Source organism: Typopeltis vanoorti, chromosome 7 (assembly GCF_054136105.1).
Source record: "Typopeltis vanoorti isolate ZY-2024b chromosome 7, IOZ_Tvanoo_1.0, whole genome shotgun sequence".
In the NCBI taxonomy this organism is placed as follows: Eukaryota; Metazoa; Arthropoda; class Arachnida; order Uropygi; family Thelyphonidae; genus Typopeltis; species Typopeltis vanoorti.
In genome coordinates, this window is record NC_143555.1 from 152,316,161 (window position 1) to 152,334,182 (window position 18,022).

General features: G+C 39.0%; 1 protein-coding gene across 1 annotated transcript in view; it reads left to right on the forward strand.

Moving 5' to 3' along the window:
* The window catches only part of LOC150105213 (splicing factor U2AF 50 kDa subunit-like), a 432,010-nt gene that overhangs the window by 342,654 nt on the left and 71,334 nt on the right, over positions 1-18,022 (forward strand). The window contains exon 8 of the mRNA XM_090395532.1: positions 5,217-5,296. Coding sequence (XP_090251658.1) covers positions 5,217-5,296 — 80 coding nt within the window. The remainder of the gene's footprint in view (positions 1-5,216; positions 5,297-18,022) is intronic.

An 18,022-nucleotide genomic window follows, 5' to 3' on the forward strand; every position in this document is an offset into this window, starting at 1 on the left:
TCTCTTTTCGGGCCATTGAAACTGGATCTTCTTGAGAGGTAGACGTCCGCCTTTGGCCGGAGCTTTCTCGGGGGTCCTTGGGAACTGTCGCTGGAATCTGCTGCGTTCTGCCGATGTCGATATTGAGGTCGAATGGGAGTTCGAATGCCTTTCATCACTGGCCTCTTTAGATTTAATAAAAGTTGTGCTGAGAGTCAGCCTGATAGTGAGAGAGGAGGAGAAAGATAGAGTGGATAGTAGTAGATAGTTAAAAGAGGCCTCAGTCGATCTACTTAGCCTGAATTAAATGCCCGCACCAAGCAGATCTCCGACATTATCTCCCTCCATCCGTTCTTTTCAGCTTTCCTCGGTCAGTCACCTCTTCAGATGACTGCCCGAGGAAAGCAGGGAAAAACAAATGAAAGAAGCAACACATGAAAAAGGAAACTGGTAAATAACATTAAAACGTACATATAACAATTTGTAAGACAGAACCAAAGAAATAAGAAATTAGGTGAATTTCGGAATTTCAGACTGAATGATCAGAAGAGCGGGGGAAGAGCCTGGCCTGGGTGATGCAGCCCACAAGGAGCTGCACCGCCTCGATGTAGGCCTTCGCAGCCCAGGTTCTCAGGGTACCCCCTCCTGTGTGGAAAAGACCTTTTCAAAACAAAAATTCTAATTTGAAAGAGAACAAAAGAAATGACCTTTTTTTTTTTTTTTTTTTCTTTCCCCTTCGGCAGCTGTATGCAACAAGTCAACTGACTTGTCAGCGTGTTAGGCAGGGCTTGAATCCTCCTGCTTTCTGTTGTTGTGGGTACTAAGGATGTGATCATATAACTTATCTCCACGGGAGTAATTTAGCATTCCTAGGCCTCTGTTCAATGCTGCTCCCACGTCATCCTTTGCATCAATAAATTCTTCGATTTGTTCTGGAGTGATTTCGTCTATGTCTTCGACAAACATATCATTCCACTCTGCGCTTACCACTTTAGGCCCATTTTTCCCTGTGAGGATAAGTAGGATATCCCCGAATGTTTCTATTCCATTTCGTAAAACCTTCGCATCCTCGGGGAAGTCTTTTAGCAGATGCAGTATCGGTGCATTGGCTTTTGCATAAGGGTACTTTGTGGGTTCTGCTGTTACTTTTCCAGTTTTGACTACGCCCGGACTCCCTAGTTTTGGTTTTTTTACATTCCCTTCTTCAGGGCTGCCTGGCCTTTTTTGTGTGGTTTCTTCACTGTGAGTTTCCATTTCTACTGTTTCTTCTGCTGTTGTTTCTTCAACTACCGTGCTAGAACCTTCTTGCTGGTGGTTCTGTTTAATTTCTATGGTGGCGGTTTGGTCGTTGGCTGGTTCCTCCTGCTTTGAGTCTTTCCTGGCTGCTTCTACAGTTTTGGCTGTAGGTTTCTCTGTTGCTTCAATTTGCGATGTGGCAGTATTATTCTTTGTTGCTGCCCTTTCATGTGCAGTCTTCAGGGTTGGGAAGTCGTTCTGCTCCATGCCACTCATATTGTTTTCTGGTGTTGGAGTGTTGGGCGTGATAGTGCCTCCCACTCTTTCGGCATGGTTTCTGCTTGGACAGGTGCCCACTTTGTGGTCCTTGTTGCCACATTTTAAGCAGGCCGACTGGCATTTCTCCAATGTATGGCCCGTTGTAAGGCAGTTGCGACATTTCATTTTCGGACACTGAGCCCCGAGATGCGTGAGGGCACCGCACTTAAAGCATTGTCGCTTTATGCCAGGGTAGCTAACCATTACCCTGGCCGATCCTATTTTGACGAAATTCGGAATTTCTGCCTTCATCATGACAGAAAAAGTGACTTCTCATGACTTCCATTGAGGGAAGTCAGCGTCCGTGCCAATTTTTATATCCCGCACGGCTCCCCATTTCGAGAAGACGTTAGTGATGATGTCAGTGTCTTCTTCGAGATATTCAATTGGGAAACGATCTATTCTTACACTTTTGGAAAGACTTCCTACCACAAAAGGATGAAAAATTTTTCCCTGGCACTCGACTCCTTTCAGTAATTTTTCTCTAGTTGCAACGTTAGTGCATACAACTTGAAACCTTCCCCCCCCGTAAGGGGTAAAACCAGAAATGTTGTCTGTCCCGACATAGTTAATTATAGTCTTCGCAAACGTCCTCTTCTCAATATTAGCATCAATTTCGAACCCGAGGGTTCTTACCCTCGGTACAACCGAAGACATTATTACTTAAAGAAAGAAAGGAAGAAGACTTTCCAAGGATAGTCTATTCCTATAAAGTAGTGGAATGCCGTGTATAGGCCTAAAAAACCCACAAAAAGAACAAGGAATCTTACCAAGGCAGGACCCTGTTGGTAGCAGGACTTCAATCAGAGCTCTCTTTTCGGTTCTCGTAAACTGTTGCTGGAATCCGCTGGAACAGGTTTGAAGAAGGACTGGAACATGGAGCTTTCTCTCGGGGCCGCTGGAAACAGGTCTCATCAGTGGGAGCTAGGCTAGAAAGGTCTCTTCAGTGGGAGCTAGGCCCAAGTTGAGATACCAGGTAGAAGCATTAGCAGGTCATCTCTACCTATAGGAGTTGCCAATTGGTGTGCCACCCTTTTTTAGTAGCTTACTCTGGATTTAGAGAAAGATGTTGAAATTTTATTTTTCACTTGGTTAGAGTATAATAAATTTAGTTTAATCCTTTATCCAAGTGTGAGCAAACAAAGTTTGCGTAATGCAAAGCAAAGTTCCCTTAATGCATAACATTAGACATATCCGCAAGGAGATGTGTTTTGCATTATAGGAGATACTGAGACAGGAGTGTTGGTATCTTGCTCCACCTTTGCAACGAGTTGCCCTGGTGTTGTACCACCTTACCCCAGTCCTGAAGATACTTTCAGGCGCAAACTTTGTTTGCTCACACTTGGATAAAGGATTAAACTAAATTTATTATAGATAATTAGGACAGTTGATTCCTTCAACAGTGTGTTTGATTTGTGCCACACTATACACTAATTAAAAAAAGTGTTTTTAATTAGTGTATAGTGTGACTTTGTTTTGTGGCTTTAGTGTGGCTGCATTTTTTTCAGTTTGTATAGAAGTGTCTTTCAGTGGTGGTGGTGGTGTTGAAATTTTTTTGTTGTTTATATTGTGTTTTGCTACTTGTTTGTTGTACTACTTCAGATTCTAAATATGGCGTACATAAAGAAACGTATCTCAGCGGAACGGAAGGCTTCTATATGAAAGTCTGGCTTTGCCTTGTTTTTTCACAGTGGATGTGTTGTGAAAATTGCTATTTGTATGCACTGAAAAATGTGAACGATCTGTGGACTGTTTGGAATAAATGAGAAGAAGGAAATTGTTAACATATGTGAAAAATGTCTGGATAGATTAGAGCAAATGTTAGGGCCATAGTAGAAGAGCTTTGGCAGGAGTTAATGAAAAGCGAAATGAAACATCTGGAAGATGATATTAAACAGCTAAAGGAGAGATGGACTGGTGACAAGGAGAAGGAGGAAGTTAATGTTATAAAAAAAGAATCAAAGGATAGTCGTATATCAGTGTATGGGGACTCGATCATTAGTGTGATTACTAAAGTGCATAAAATATGCTTTCCTGGTGGAACAATAAAGCAAATAACTGATGTCTTGCAGAAAAGGAAATAACTGGCATCAAAATTAGTGGTAATCGTGGGCACAAATGATTTAGTTGGGGAGAAGAAAAATGTTGATAGAAACTTGAGGAAGTTGTTGCAGCAGGTAAAGAAGAATAGTATTGTTGGTAAAGTCGTAGGCATGTTGCCCAGGTTCGGAGGTTCACATTCCTCTTGAAATTTGGTTTCTTTCAATGAGGTAAAAATATTGAGAGATTTTGCCTGAATATTCCCTGTACTAAGAAGTATTCTTTTTTAGTTATAATCCTCGATCCAGAGTGATAGGATTCTCTCCATCTCGATCATTAAATGGATTCTATTTCGGGTGATCTGCATGCTTAAAGAAACAGTAGCAACTTTTCCTTGTTCTTTGTATTCTTTGCTCTTATTTCCTTATATCCCAGGTCTCGCACAATCATTGTATTACTAGCATCACTTTCATGTCTCTTAATGACTTCCAGCTTTTCCACTTGCTGAAGATTCACTACAAAAAATTTCGTGTAACGTAAAATTTTGCATAATGTAAAAAAATTGCGTTAACTGATTAATCAATCACTTAAAGCAGGAATCAGTATCATTTCACTCAATCGCGCTAACTGATTTTCGCACATATCGAATTCGCGTTAAGCGAGGTTTTCCTGTGTTTTTTGTGTTGTTTAAACTGTTAAAATAAGTTAAAAATAATGTTCAACACCTAAGCTTGTCTATTTGACTGTAGAATATTCTTGTTCTTCAAAGTACTGATAATACCAAACTTTTGAGTACAATGGTTTAAAGATCTAGTGGGAAGATAATGATCTGCATGTGTAGATTTCCTGCAGACTTCAGCTTCTTTAGTTAATTTGGTATGACATTATCCTTTGATTGGAAAAACTAGGGTTCAAATCCCGTCTAGGATGCAAAGAACTTTACCAGCTGAAGGTGGATTAACTACTATCATACAGAGGTAGCAGGGTTTTTCATCCTGAGAAAAGGTAACCTGCCCAGAAGAAAAGATGTGATTAACAGGCATAATACACTGATATTAAAATCTTAAATGCTTTGGCTGCAATGCCAAACAGCTCTCCTACATCCATTTCCAATGGGAAAACTTGATACTTTTATTGTTTATTATTATATCTGAGATTGATTGTTCAGTGTTGCTTTCAAACTCAGTACAGTATTAAATTGTATCTTTTGATGGCATATGTTGAAGAAATGGGGAAAATTATTTAAATCTAATTGACCATGTGGAGGGTTTAAGGCTGGCCTGAGGTAGGATTGCTTTCTCAGATTTTGCCAGAAATAAATTAACAATAGCACTGTAACAACAGCAAATGCATATCTGATTTGTTTATTAATGAAGTTAGTAATGAGAAAGCCTGATTATCATTATATTATGGGATTTGCTGGAAAACAATTTCAAATACTTTTTTTTTTTTGTGAATCTGGCTCTCTCTCATACACACACACACACACACACACTATCTGATGCCAGTAATTATCTTTATAAGGATTTTTGAGACATCTTGCAAAATTTTAAGTCCATATCAATGAGCATACCAAAATTGATGTAAGAAGTTAGTTTCCTGTCATGTTACCAAATCCTTGTTGAATTGTGATATGTTTTTAGGTGTTATATCCACAGTTGTACAAGATTCACCCCATAAAGTTTTTGTTGGAGGACTACCAAGTTGTTTAAATGAAGACCAGGTCAGTTGATGAGCTTTCATTGGATATTCTAACATATCTTTAACCATCTCATTTAATATTTAATTAATTTTTTATATTATATTCATGTTAATACCGTTCACATACTTTTAAAACGTAGTTGTAAATGTCTTTATTTGAGAATTCCTTTGGATTATAGCTGTTGATAATTTGTCTCAATAGTTATTGCATAACTTTATAGCAAGTTAGGCATATTAAAATGACTCTGAAATCTAAAAAAAAAAAAAAAAAGTGCTGCAATCCATATCCTGATATTTCATTTTGTATCTAAATTCATTTGTAAAATTGTAAACAAAAAAGTTGTTTAATCTTGTATTATCTTATATTTAACTCCTTTTGTTTTGTTTTTTATGGCTTGTGCTCATTTACATGTTTGTAATGGTTAATTTCTATATGCTATGTAACACTCTAACAACTTTTATTTGTTTAAAATTTCATATGATATCATTCACATTTATGTATTTTTTTCATTTGATTATTATTATTATTTTGTTAGGATAACCCTAATTTATAGTACTTGGAGATATAAAATTTTATATATGGATGTATAGCTTCTAATATAAATATGTTACTTAGAAGTTTCTCATCTGTTTTTGCTTCTTTCCCCCATTTTAATTCATAGCGAAGGTTATGAGGGTGGTAACCCCCAACCTAGTCGCTAATCCAAACCGTAGAGCAAACATCACATCCATGACTTTTTGTGGGGACATAAACAGGCAAGTTATCAGTTTACAATTTAAAAAAACAATCTGCCTTACAGGGATAGCCACCTGGTCCTTTTATGTACCAGGTGGTAAATATAATTAGAAGGTATCATGCGTATTTCATTTGTTGTGCTTGAGTGTATATGAGGCTTTAAAAAAAATATTTTAAATAATCATTATGTGAGCAAATGCTGAAAAGTAATGACTCCTATTTTTCTTAATGAAACAAACTCACACAGCAGTTGAACTAAATTGCACTTTTTTTCATTAGTTTCCTGCAGTTTCATGTGAAGGTGTGTTTTTCTGCTATTAGACATCTAAATTATATCAGTAAAATTTGACAGTTGGAGAGATGATATCTGTGTAGTGAAACTGGCTACAAGGCCAGTGTAAACTGTAAATTGCATGTGTTCTGCCTGGTCTGACTATTTTGCAAGGTGAAAAACCCTTCATGCAATGATTGAGTTTCTGCCTGCATAAAACATTTGACTGGTTGACATTTGTCAATGATTAAAAATACCTGAGGAAGAAGAAGAAGAACAGCTTTTCTCCAGTATATGTGTACAAACTCTTTTAGTGCATAAAAAACTGCAAAAATTCACTTTGTTTTTTTATGTAAATCCTGCCCATGAAAGGCTGCAATTCTGTAGTACATTACCTGACCTTGAACATTCCCATGACACTAATATGGTGATCCTGCTCTAGAGAAAAAAACATGATTTGATTTCAAACAACTTCAGGCCTTAACCCTTTCTGACCTGAATTTTTTTTTTTTCCAAGTGAAAAAAATTTTTCTTTCTATTTATTTTGTCTTTAGGTCTAAAAAAGCAAGAGTATCAAGTATTTTTCTGAAAAATGCATTTCAGGATAGGAGTTCTGACCGACTGATTCCATATGGAATCATTATATTCTGGTAGCAAATATTCAACTTCTGAGCTTATACTCTATAATCCAATATATGCATATTATTCTACTAAGTCATAAAAACCGATATTATAAGATTTATACGTATAATACATACCTGTTATTATATTAAAAGAATGGAACTACGACATACGATACCATTTGGAATCATTTGCCATGTAATATGGGCTACAAAAGCGAAGACAGTTAGTGATTCCAATTGGAATCACTAGAGCAGAAAGGGTTTTAAATAAGCAGGATGGTCTCACTAGATGACAAGATGAGATTAAGCGAGAAAGAGTGAGTGAGTGTCTGTAGAAAGTGTGATATATTAATGGATTGTGATGATTTGAACGAAAGTTAAGAACTGATGAAAGGCAAAAGACAGTGATGGATGTAAGACTAAGAATGATAGCAAGAAGAGTGAGCATGAGAATATGAGTGTGGAGAATGTCATTATGAATATGGAAATGATTATAAAAGGAAAACTGGGTGGGTATAATTATGGAAACGGAAGTGTACCTGACTGACGAAGCAAGACCTGGCATGGCTGTTGAAACAAAAGAAAGTCTGACTGAAGAGCAATAGCAGGAGTGATTGCTGTGTTGCAAGAGTTGAAAAATGAAATGATTAAGATGAGGAATGAAATGAAGCAATGTACAGAATGAAATTAAATGTATGGTGGATACGAATGGAAGAGTGCAAAAGATTAAAATGAAAGATAGCGGAGAAAGTAGCAAATGACTCGAGAATATGGAGATTCTATTATAAAAGTAGATGAGAGGGAGCACAAGACATGTTTCCTAGGAGGGAGAATGAACAGGATGATTGAGACACTGGATATGAGAAGTAAGCATGCAAAGGAGTGTTACGTTATTACTTTCTACTATTTTTCTTACTTTATTATCTTAATATTTGCTAATACGTATTCTATTGTCTAGCCTATCTTATTTCTATCTAGGGTTATTTCCTCTTCAGATACTGGCAAAATTTATATTATGCTGCCAGTATCCTATAACAAAAAAGATTCTTGCTCAGGGAAATAATCCTAAATCTTAAGGCATACACACATTATTTTACTCTTCTTTAGATTATATAGATTTCTGGTACCTTGCAGTCGTGACCTGTAATCTGTTGTTATATAACTTCTAAATTCTTCCCGCTAAGGTTCTAATTTTATAAGTGGTAATTTGTCCTTACAATCAGGCATAACTCAGTCATATGTAATAAAACATGTTTATTGGGAAATCAAATATTTTACAGTTAAAAGGCAACATATATTCAATGCTAAAGAAATCAGTACATGCTAAATAAAATCAGTTCACGCTAAGTTAGTTCAAAATGCTATATCACATTGCATAACCTGTAATCTCTTTACTCAAGTTATTCTTAAGTTACACATATCACATTCTTAAGGTTTTTAATTAAAAGCTCTCAGTAATACCCATTTCATTTTTATAAGGTTCAGTCTCATTCAATAATATAACTGCCTCCAGATAATCTCTGCTAAAGGTTACTAGTTATTTCCAAAAAGGAATTCTTACTAAAGTTCTCTATTACTTGTCCATACTTTATGCTTGCACACGTTTTTTCTTCCTCTAACAATTCTGAAACATACAATGAAATATTCTACATTACTGATTCTGTTCCGGACAATATGTCGCTTCCACATGGTCTGGTTACATTCTGCTTATTCCATCTGCATCAGGCGATGAGCTCGCGCTGTCCTTGAATTCTGCTACCAGATACGAAAGTATTTGTTGCCGCGTCTTAGGGGACTTTCTCCACTCTTTCCAATGGGGCATCCAGCGATTGGCATGATTCTGCAAGGCCGATAATTCACGAACGGCTCTGCGTGAAATTTCTTAGGCATCTTCAGGAAAAGGCCCGCTTTTCTACATCGCAACACCCACGCACGACTCTCACAAGCCACCAATCAAAATCACAAGCAGGAACCAGGAACAAGAGAGCGAGATATAGCGTGCATCTCCTTATATTCTCCATCTTTTCCGCATGACGCTCTTTATTTTATGCCCCCAAGTTGATCCTTTTCTCTCCCTTTGCTGTTAGGATGCTGTTCTTGGAAAGCGTGCCTGCATCACCTTCCGCGTATGTTATTGCCCCCCCGGCATTACGCCGATCTGGGTGGCTAGCACGCGACCTTTGAACTGTTACTAAAAATTGTCTGGAGACTTACAAGACACCGAATATCTTAATGAACTAAATATTTTCCTTACACAAATACTATATTATGATACAAATTCTCACTTTGATCTCTGGTTAAATAACAATAAGATCTTAGTAATTTACATACAAAGGAATACATACTTTCATCGCATGCTTGTTTACTGTATGTTCACATACAGTAAACAAGCTTTCTCTATTTTCTGCTGAAGTGCAGGCATCTCCTTTAGTTGTTAGTTTTTGCATGTTAAATCCTGAATGAATAATTTCTTCTCAAAATTTTCTCATTCAGGATCTAACAGGAATTAGTGGTTGGGATGAATGGTTTGGTTGGGCATATAGAGAATGTGAGATTGGATATCAGGAGAGGGAAAGACAACATGTGGTAAGAAGGGTATTTTTTGAGTTGTCCAGGTAGAGAACAAAGATCTTGAATGAAATGTTAGCAGAAATGTGTGAAGAGAAAGGAATGCAATTTGTGAACATGTGGGACGAGTTTGAGGAACAAATGAAACAGTATAAGAGCAACAGACTGCATCTATATTATTATTATTATTATTATTATTATTATTCAGGTCTCCATGGAGTCAAAAGACTCTTCGTGGGAGGTCCTTCCTAAGAACATAAAGTCTGTCAAGATTCATCGAGGGGAGGTCCCCCTTAAGAAACACAAAGTCTATCATACCACTCTTTAAACTCATTGACCGTTGTCGCTCTCACCACTCCATCAGGCAATGCATTCCACGGTTCAACCACCCTCCACGCAAAGAAACCACTCCTCACCCTCTTGCTCACAGTTTCCTTTCGTAACTTCCAGGGATGGCCTCTTGTAATCACTCCTTCTCGCTGTTCAATCAAGCGAAAGAACTCCCCAGTGTCAACCCTGTAACCACCTCTCAACAGTTTAAAAGTCTCAATCATATCACCTCTCCTTCTTCTATCCACCAAACTCTGCAGTCCACATTCCCTCAGCCGATCCTCATACTATGCTTGTACAGTCCTGAAACCATCTTTGTCATCCGTCTTTGTATCCTTTCCACAGTTAATTTATCCCCTTCAAATCCTGGGGACCAAATCTGAGAACAATAGTCTAAGTGTGGTCTGATCTGAGACTTATACACCGGAATGATAACCCTTTTATCTCTGCAGGTCAGTGTCCTTCTCATAATTGCAGCAATCCTCTGTGTTACCTTCACCACCTTTGCAATATGTCCCCTAAATTTCAGGTTTCTATCAATCATCAACCCCAGCTCTCTTGTCTCCCCTACTTCCTCCAGTATAACTCCTCCCATAGAGAATGCAGTATCCCATCGATGTTTCCCAAACCTCAAGACCTTACATTTTGCTGACATTCTGCATTAAACTGACACCCCTAAAGGTTAAACAATATAGGTCCTAGTACTGAGCCCTGTGGGACCCCACTTGTAACCCTCTGCCTCCTTGAAAACTGCTCCACCATACACAACTCTCTGATACCTATCAGACAGCCAATCCTGAATCCAGTTGACCAATCTGACATCCAGACCAATGTGATGCAACTTAAATATCAGCTTATCATGTGGCACCCTGTCAAATGCCTTCGCTAAGTCTAAGAAAATTGCAGTATATGCCTTTCCCTCATCTAATGTTCTTGTAACTTTATTATAAAAGGCTAGCATATTGCTAAAACAAGAGCGCCCTTTCACAAATCCATGTTGACTCTCACAGATAACATTACCTTCATCTGCCCAATACTGTATACAGTCCCTCACTACTTTCTCCAAGATCTTAACAACTACTGATGACACACAGACTGGCCTATAATTAGACACTTCCAGTCTGTTACCATCCTTATGCGATGGCACTATCTTACCTTCCTTCCATTCCCTGGGCACCTTTCCCGCAGCCAGACTTTCATTGAAAAGCCAGGTTAAAGGCACTGTCGGTTCCCTAGCACATTCTCTCAAAACTCATGGTGAAATACCATCCAGTCCCAAAGCTTTACTGACATCCAGAGTACTCAGTATCTGAAACGCACTCTCCTCCTGTACATCTAAACCTCAAACCAGCCCTATCCCTCTAGCATTAAAACTGACTCCTCTAGGATGAAATACTCCAATGAAATGTTTAAATCAACAGTTGAATCATTAAACAATTCCACTATGTCCTCTGCATCAGTCACTCTATTCCCATTTTTATCCCACAATATCATTCTTCCACAGTCATTTCTCCTCCTACTGGCCACATAGCTAAAAAATTCCCTAGGATTTTCTTTGGATCTTAGGGCCAATCTCCTCTCATATTCTAGTTTCGCTTTCCTTACCACACTAGTCACTCTTCTGGCCTGTATCTTATATTCTTCATGCATTTTCTCTTCACCTGTCTCCTTATATCTCTTCCATAGCCTCTTTTTCGCATTCAATTCCTGTTTAATATTGTTTGTCATCCACTTTACTCCAAATTGTGTTCTCTTCTTGACTCGTGGTATACAACTTACCATTGCTGCTAACAAATATTCTTTCACAATTTCCCACGCACTAATGATATCCCGGCCTTCCAATTCCTCCCTCCATGAAACTTCCCGAAGTTGACATCTAAGACTATTATAATCACCTGCATTATAATTCCACATAAGTTCCCATCTCTTTGATACTCCTGCATGTCTATTCATTTTCCAAGTCAAAACCATATGGTCACTCTCTTCAACTAGTGGGAGAGAGATGTCATCTCAGTTATTATCAACTCTTCTGATGCTATAACCAAATCCAAAACTCTTGAACCTCTTGTTCCCTCTGTTACATGTTGCCTAAGACATTTGTCCCTCAAGAATTCTAGAAATTCCATTCCCCTATTGCTACATGCATCTTCCTCTCTCCAATTTATACTACTGTAGTTAAAATCTCCCATAACAATCATTCTTCTTGCACTTGCCAAACTTAACTGTCTAAACATCTCCTAGTCCCCATCCTCTGTGCTCCTGGGTCTGTAGCAACACCCCACTAAATATCCTGTCTTGCCTACCTCTACCTCACACCATATGCTCTCAAAATCATTTGTCTCACTTCCTTCCAAAGCCTCCACTCTTAGAGGACATAGGTCATCACTTATCATAAGCAGCACCCCACCACCACGCTTTCCCCTCCTATCCTGATGAAAAATGCTGTACCTAGCGACTTCTATTCCTGTTATTATATCCCCTTCTGTCAACCACGTCTCAGTGATCCCAATAACTTTTGGCCAGGCTGGTGCTATCTGTGTCACCAATTCCTCTCCCTTATTCCTGGCATTAGTATAAAGCATATAAATGCCATTGTTTCTATACCCAGCATTATTCCTTCTAGACTCCGCTGGGCTCAGTGTTACCTGATGTTGTTTCCCTTCTCTCAAGTATCCATTCCCACAAGAGGCTACCCCTGCTATCATCCTCCTTGGGACACACTGACTCGTTCAGAACAGCAATCGCTCCAGATGCCTACGTCCTTCCTCATTCAAATGTAAGCGGTCTCTCGCATAAAATTCTTCTCTTTCCTCAAACGCACTCAAATCATCCACATATACCAGTCCTCTCTTGTCACACATTCTCGCTATTATGCCATTCAATATCACCGCTCTTCTGCTCAGCTCCGTACAGCCTCAAGCAAAAATCTCATATCTCTCACTGCCCGACTTACATTACCACTCAAGTCATTTGTTCCTACCATCACAATCATCTCATCCACCCTTTCACCTCTCTTAATTGCCATAGCAACCCTTTTTATTGTTCCTCCTGGCAAACACTCCTCACGCATCCTATCTTGAACACCACGAATCATTGAGTCGCCATACATTATACCTCTTACCATTCCCTCTCCTCTACTGCTATTCTCTCTTCTAGCATTCCCATATACCTCTCTCCTACTGTTTCCATTCTCTCCTCTTCTAGCACTCCCATACATCTCTCTCATTCCCTCTCTCCAACTGTTTCCATTCTCTCCTCTTCTAGCACTTCCATATCTCTCTCTCTCTCATTCCATCTCTTACTGTTTCCATCCTCTCGTCTGCTAGCATTCCCATACCTCTCACTCATTCCCACTCTTCTACTGTTTCCTTTCTCTCCTCTTCTAATGCTCCCAAAATTCTCTCTCTCCCCTACTCTGATTCAGCTTGCATTTATCTCTTCCATTCTCCTAATCTTATCTTTCATACGTCTGCTCTCATTCACAAGACATTCCACCTCCTCTTTCAACTCATCTATCTCCCTCTGCAGGTCAGTCACTCTTAATCTAAATTCACTCTTCCAAACAAAACCATCTCCTAAACTTTCACAGTCACTCAAGCCTTCCACACTATCAACTATTATTTTCTCATTCATGCTTTTGGAGTGAGTCATTTGGGAAGGTTCAAGAGGAAAGTGAAATGAGTGATGAAGACAAGGTATCAGTGGAAGTCAAAGATGATGTAAATGATGGAAACAAGGTGTAATGAGAGTTGATTCTGAAAGTTGTAATGAATGCATGTATGTGGATGTCAGCATGGGAATAGAATGATCAGGAATAAATGGGGTTAGGCCTGTGGGGACAGAAGATGAACACACAGGAGCAGGTGAGGAGATATCACAGATGGAGGACAGCATGAATAGGACTAGTTATAGACCAAGAAATGAACTGTTATGTTTATTTATGAATATCAGGAATATAAGAAATATGATAGATGAAATTGTTGCATTGATTCAGTTTATGTGTCTGAAAATAGTTGGAATAAGTGAAACATGGTTGAATAAGAATAACATCTTGATAGTAATAGAAATGGAGGGATATGATCTTTTACATGAAAATAGGAAAGGCAAGAAGTGAGTGGGAGTGCTACTGATGATAGTAGGGGAATTATGTCCATGCAAGGTTGCGATACAACAAGGACAAAAAAGCGGCAGTGGTTTTTAAGCAGTAGGTTTGAAGTGGAGGTAGATAGAATCAAAATATCTGGTGGGGTGTTAATACAGGCCAGGGAATGGGGAAGATGGAGAATGAGAAATTATTATTATTATGATTCAGGCCTGAATGGAGTCAAAGACTCATCTTGGGAGGCCCTTCCTAGAAAACACAAAGTCTCTCTTACCACTCATTGACCATTCATGCTCTCAACCACTCTATCAGGCAGTGCATTCCACTGTTCAACCACCCTTAATGAAAATGAAATGAAGCATGTACAGAATGAAATGAAATGAAATGTATGGTGGATATAAATGGAAGAGTACAAAAGATGGACTTGTCCTCGCTCCTTCCCCCATTCCACAAAGCAAAAGAACTCCCCAGTGTCAACCCTGTAACTACCTCACAACAGTTTAAAAGTCTCAATCATATCACCTCTCCTTCTTCTATCTACCAAACTCTGCAGTCCACATTCCCTCAGCCTGTCCTCATAACTAACATTATACATTCCCGAAACCATCTTTGTTATCCACCTCTGTACCCTTTCCACAGTTAATTTATCCTCTTCAAATCCTTAGGACCAAATTTGAGAACAGTATTAGAAGTATAGTCTGATCAAGGCTTTATACAATGGAATGACAACTCTTTTATCTCTGCAGGTCAGTGTCCTTCTCAGTATTGCAGCAATCCTCTGGGTTACCTTCATCACCTTTGCAATATGTTCCCTGAATTTCAGGTTTCTATCAATTGTCACCCCAAGATCTCTTGCCTACCCCTACTTCCTCCAGTGCGTCTCCTCTAACAGCATATGCAGCCTCTCATCAATGTATCCCAAACTTCAAGACTTTACATTTTGCTGCATTAAACTGATAACCCCATTCATTTCATTTTCCCACATGATGTCCAGTTTATTCAAATCCTCTTGCAGGGCTGCCACATCTGCACTATTACTAATAACCCTTCCCAACTTCACATCATTTGCAAACAACTGAATATCTCCCACACACACACACAATCCACTGACAATGTGATATAAAGTGATATAAAGGTTAAACAATACATGTCTCAGTACTGAGCCCTGTGGGGCCTCACTTGTAACCTTCTGCCTCCTTGATATTGCACCACCATACACAACTCTCTGACACCTATCTGATATCCAATCCTGAATCCAGTTGACTAACCTGATATCTAAACCCATGTGCTAAAACTTAAATGTCAGCTTATCATGTGGCACCTTGTCAAATGCCTTTGCAAAATCCAAAAAAAGGGCAGAGTATGCCTTTCCTTCATCAACTGCTCTTGTCGCGTTATTATGAAAGGAAATCATATTAGTAAAGCAAGATCACCCCTTAACGAATCCATGTTGACTCTAACAGATAACATTACCCTCATCTGCCCAATTCTGTATATGTTCCCTCACTAATTTCTCCAAGATCTTAACAACTACTGTTGAAAAACAAACTGGTTTATGATTTGACACTTTCAGTCTGCTACCACCCTTATGCAATGGCACTATCTTATCCTCCTTGAGTACCTTTCCTGTGGCCAGACTTTCATTTAAAAGCCAGGTCAATGGAACAGTCAGTTCTTTAGAGCATTCTCTCAAAACCCATGGTGAAATTTCATCCGGCCCCACTGCTTTATTGATATCCAGAGTACTCAGTATTTGAAACACTCTCCTCTAAACCTCGAACCTGCCCTATCCCTCTAGTGTTAAAACCTACTTCTCCAGAATGAAATACTCTGATAAAGTGTTCATTGAATAACTCCACTATGGCCTCTGCATCAGTCACTCCATTGCCATTTTTATCGCACATTGTCAATCTTCCACAATCATTTCTCCTCCTACTGGCCACACAGCTAAAAAATTCCCAAGGATTTTCTTTGGATCTTAGCACCAATCTCTTGTCATATTCCAGTTTTGCCTTCCTTACCATACTAGTCACTCTCCTGGCCTGAGTCTTATATTCTTCATGCATCTTCTCTTCACCCCTCTTCTTATATCTCTTCCATAACCTCTTTTTTACCTGCAAGTCCTGTTTGATGTTGTTTGTCATCCACTTTACACCAAATTGTGACCTCTTCACTCATGAAATACAGCTTACTATTGCTGCTAACAAATATTCCTTCACAATTTCCCAAGCACTAATGATATCTCCCCCTTCCAATTCCTCCCTCCATGGAACTGCCCCAAGTTGATATCTAAGACTATTATAATTGCCTGCCTTATAATTCCACATATATTCCCTTCTCTTTGATACTCCTGCATGTCTGTTCATCTTCCAAGTCAAAACCACATGGTCACCCTATCCAACTGGTGGGATAGATGTCATCTCAGTTATTATCAACTCTTCTGATGCTATGACCAAATCCGAAACTCTTGAACCTCATGTTCCTTCTACTACATGTTGCCTGAGACATTTGTCCCTCAAGACTTCTAGAAATTCCATTCCTTATTACTACATGCAGTTTCCTCTTCCCAATTTATATTGCTGTAGTTAAAATCTCCCATAACAATCATTCTTCTTGCACTTGCCAATCTCAACTGCCTGAACATCTGCTCCTCACCCTCTGTGCTCCTTGGCTTGTAGCAACACCCCACTAAATATCCTATCTTTCCCACCTCTACCTTACACCATATGCTTTCAAAATCATTAGTATCATTATCCTCCAAAGGTTCCACTCTGAGAGGACATAAATCATCACTTATCATAAGCAGTACTCCACCACTGCATTTTCCCTTCCTATCCTGTCAAAAAATGCTGTGCCCTGCTACTTCTATTCCTGTTATTATATCATCTTCCATCAACCACATCTCAGAAAACGCGATAAACTTTGAATAGGCTGATGCTATCAGTGATACCAATTCATCTCCTTTATTCTGGATACTCCTGGCATTAGTATAAAGAATAAAATTGTCTGTCATTTTTATTCTTTATCATTATCCCCTCCAGACTCCACTAGACTCAGTGTTACCTGATGTATTCTCTTTTTTCCCAAGAACCTATTCCCACAAGAGGCCACCCCTGCTGCCATTCACCCTGATTATTCTAGTTTCCCTTGCACTGAAACACCAACTCATTCAGAGAACAGCAATCTCTCCAGCTGCCTACATCCTTTCTCATTCAAATGCAAGTGGTCTCTCGCATATTCCTTTCTGTCCTCAAATTCCCTCCAGGCATCCATGTATTCCAAGCCTCTCTTTTGGCACATTCTGGCTATCATGCTATTCATTATTAATGCTCTTCTACTCAGCTCGTCATTATCATACCTGGGTAACACACTCACTTATTTCCCTCTCTGAGGTTTCTTCTGTACAACCTCAAGCATGAATCTCAGATCTCTCTCTCGCCACCTGATTCACAAAGTACAAGCATCTTGGCTTAGTGAGCAAGCAAAGGTTGATTTCAATTACTGCAATATTGATTGGCATGAAGAGATAGCATCAGGGAATAAGGAGAATGAATTTCTCAGGTTCTTAAGGGACAAGAATCTTAGGCAGTAGTAACAGAGAGCACACAAGCATTAAGAGTTTTACATCATCCAAGGATGAAATTGTGAATGGAATGTCTATAATCTTCCTCTAGATGATAAGAGTGACCATGAAGTGCTCACATAGGTTGCGGCTAGTCACATGAGAACTTCTATAAAGAAAGGATATACTATATGTAGAACTACAAAGCTAGTGAATAGCTTAGGTGACAACTCAGAGCTGTAGTGCGAAAAGAGGAGTTGAGTGGGAGAGATATAGATGCTGTGTGGGCATTGATCAAGAGCTATTTAACAGAAGCAGTGTCTGGGTATATTCCAAATGTGAAATGACTAAATTAGGAGTAAAAAGGATGAATGAAGAGATTAAGCCTGAAATCTGGAAGAAGGCATTGTGGAGGCAAGACAAAATGAATGTTGGTAATGATCATTTGCATGAAGAGTACAAATAGCAGTTCACAAAGGTAACTCAGTTGGTAAAGGTAGCAAAAGTGCAGTGTGAGAAGAAGTTAACCAGTTAAACTAAGAATAACCCTAGTAAG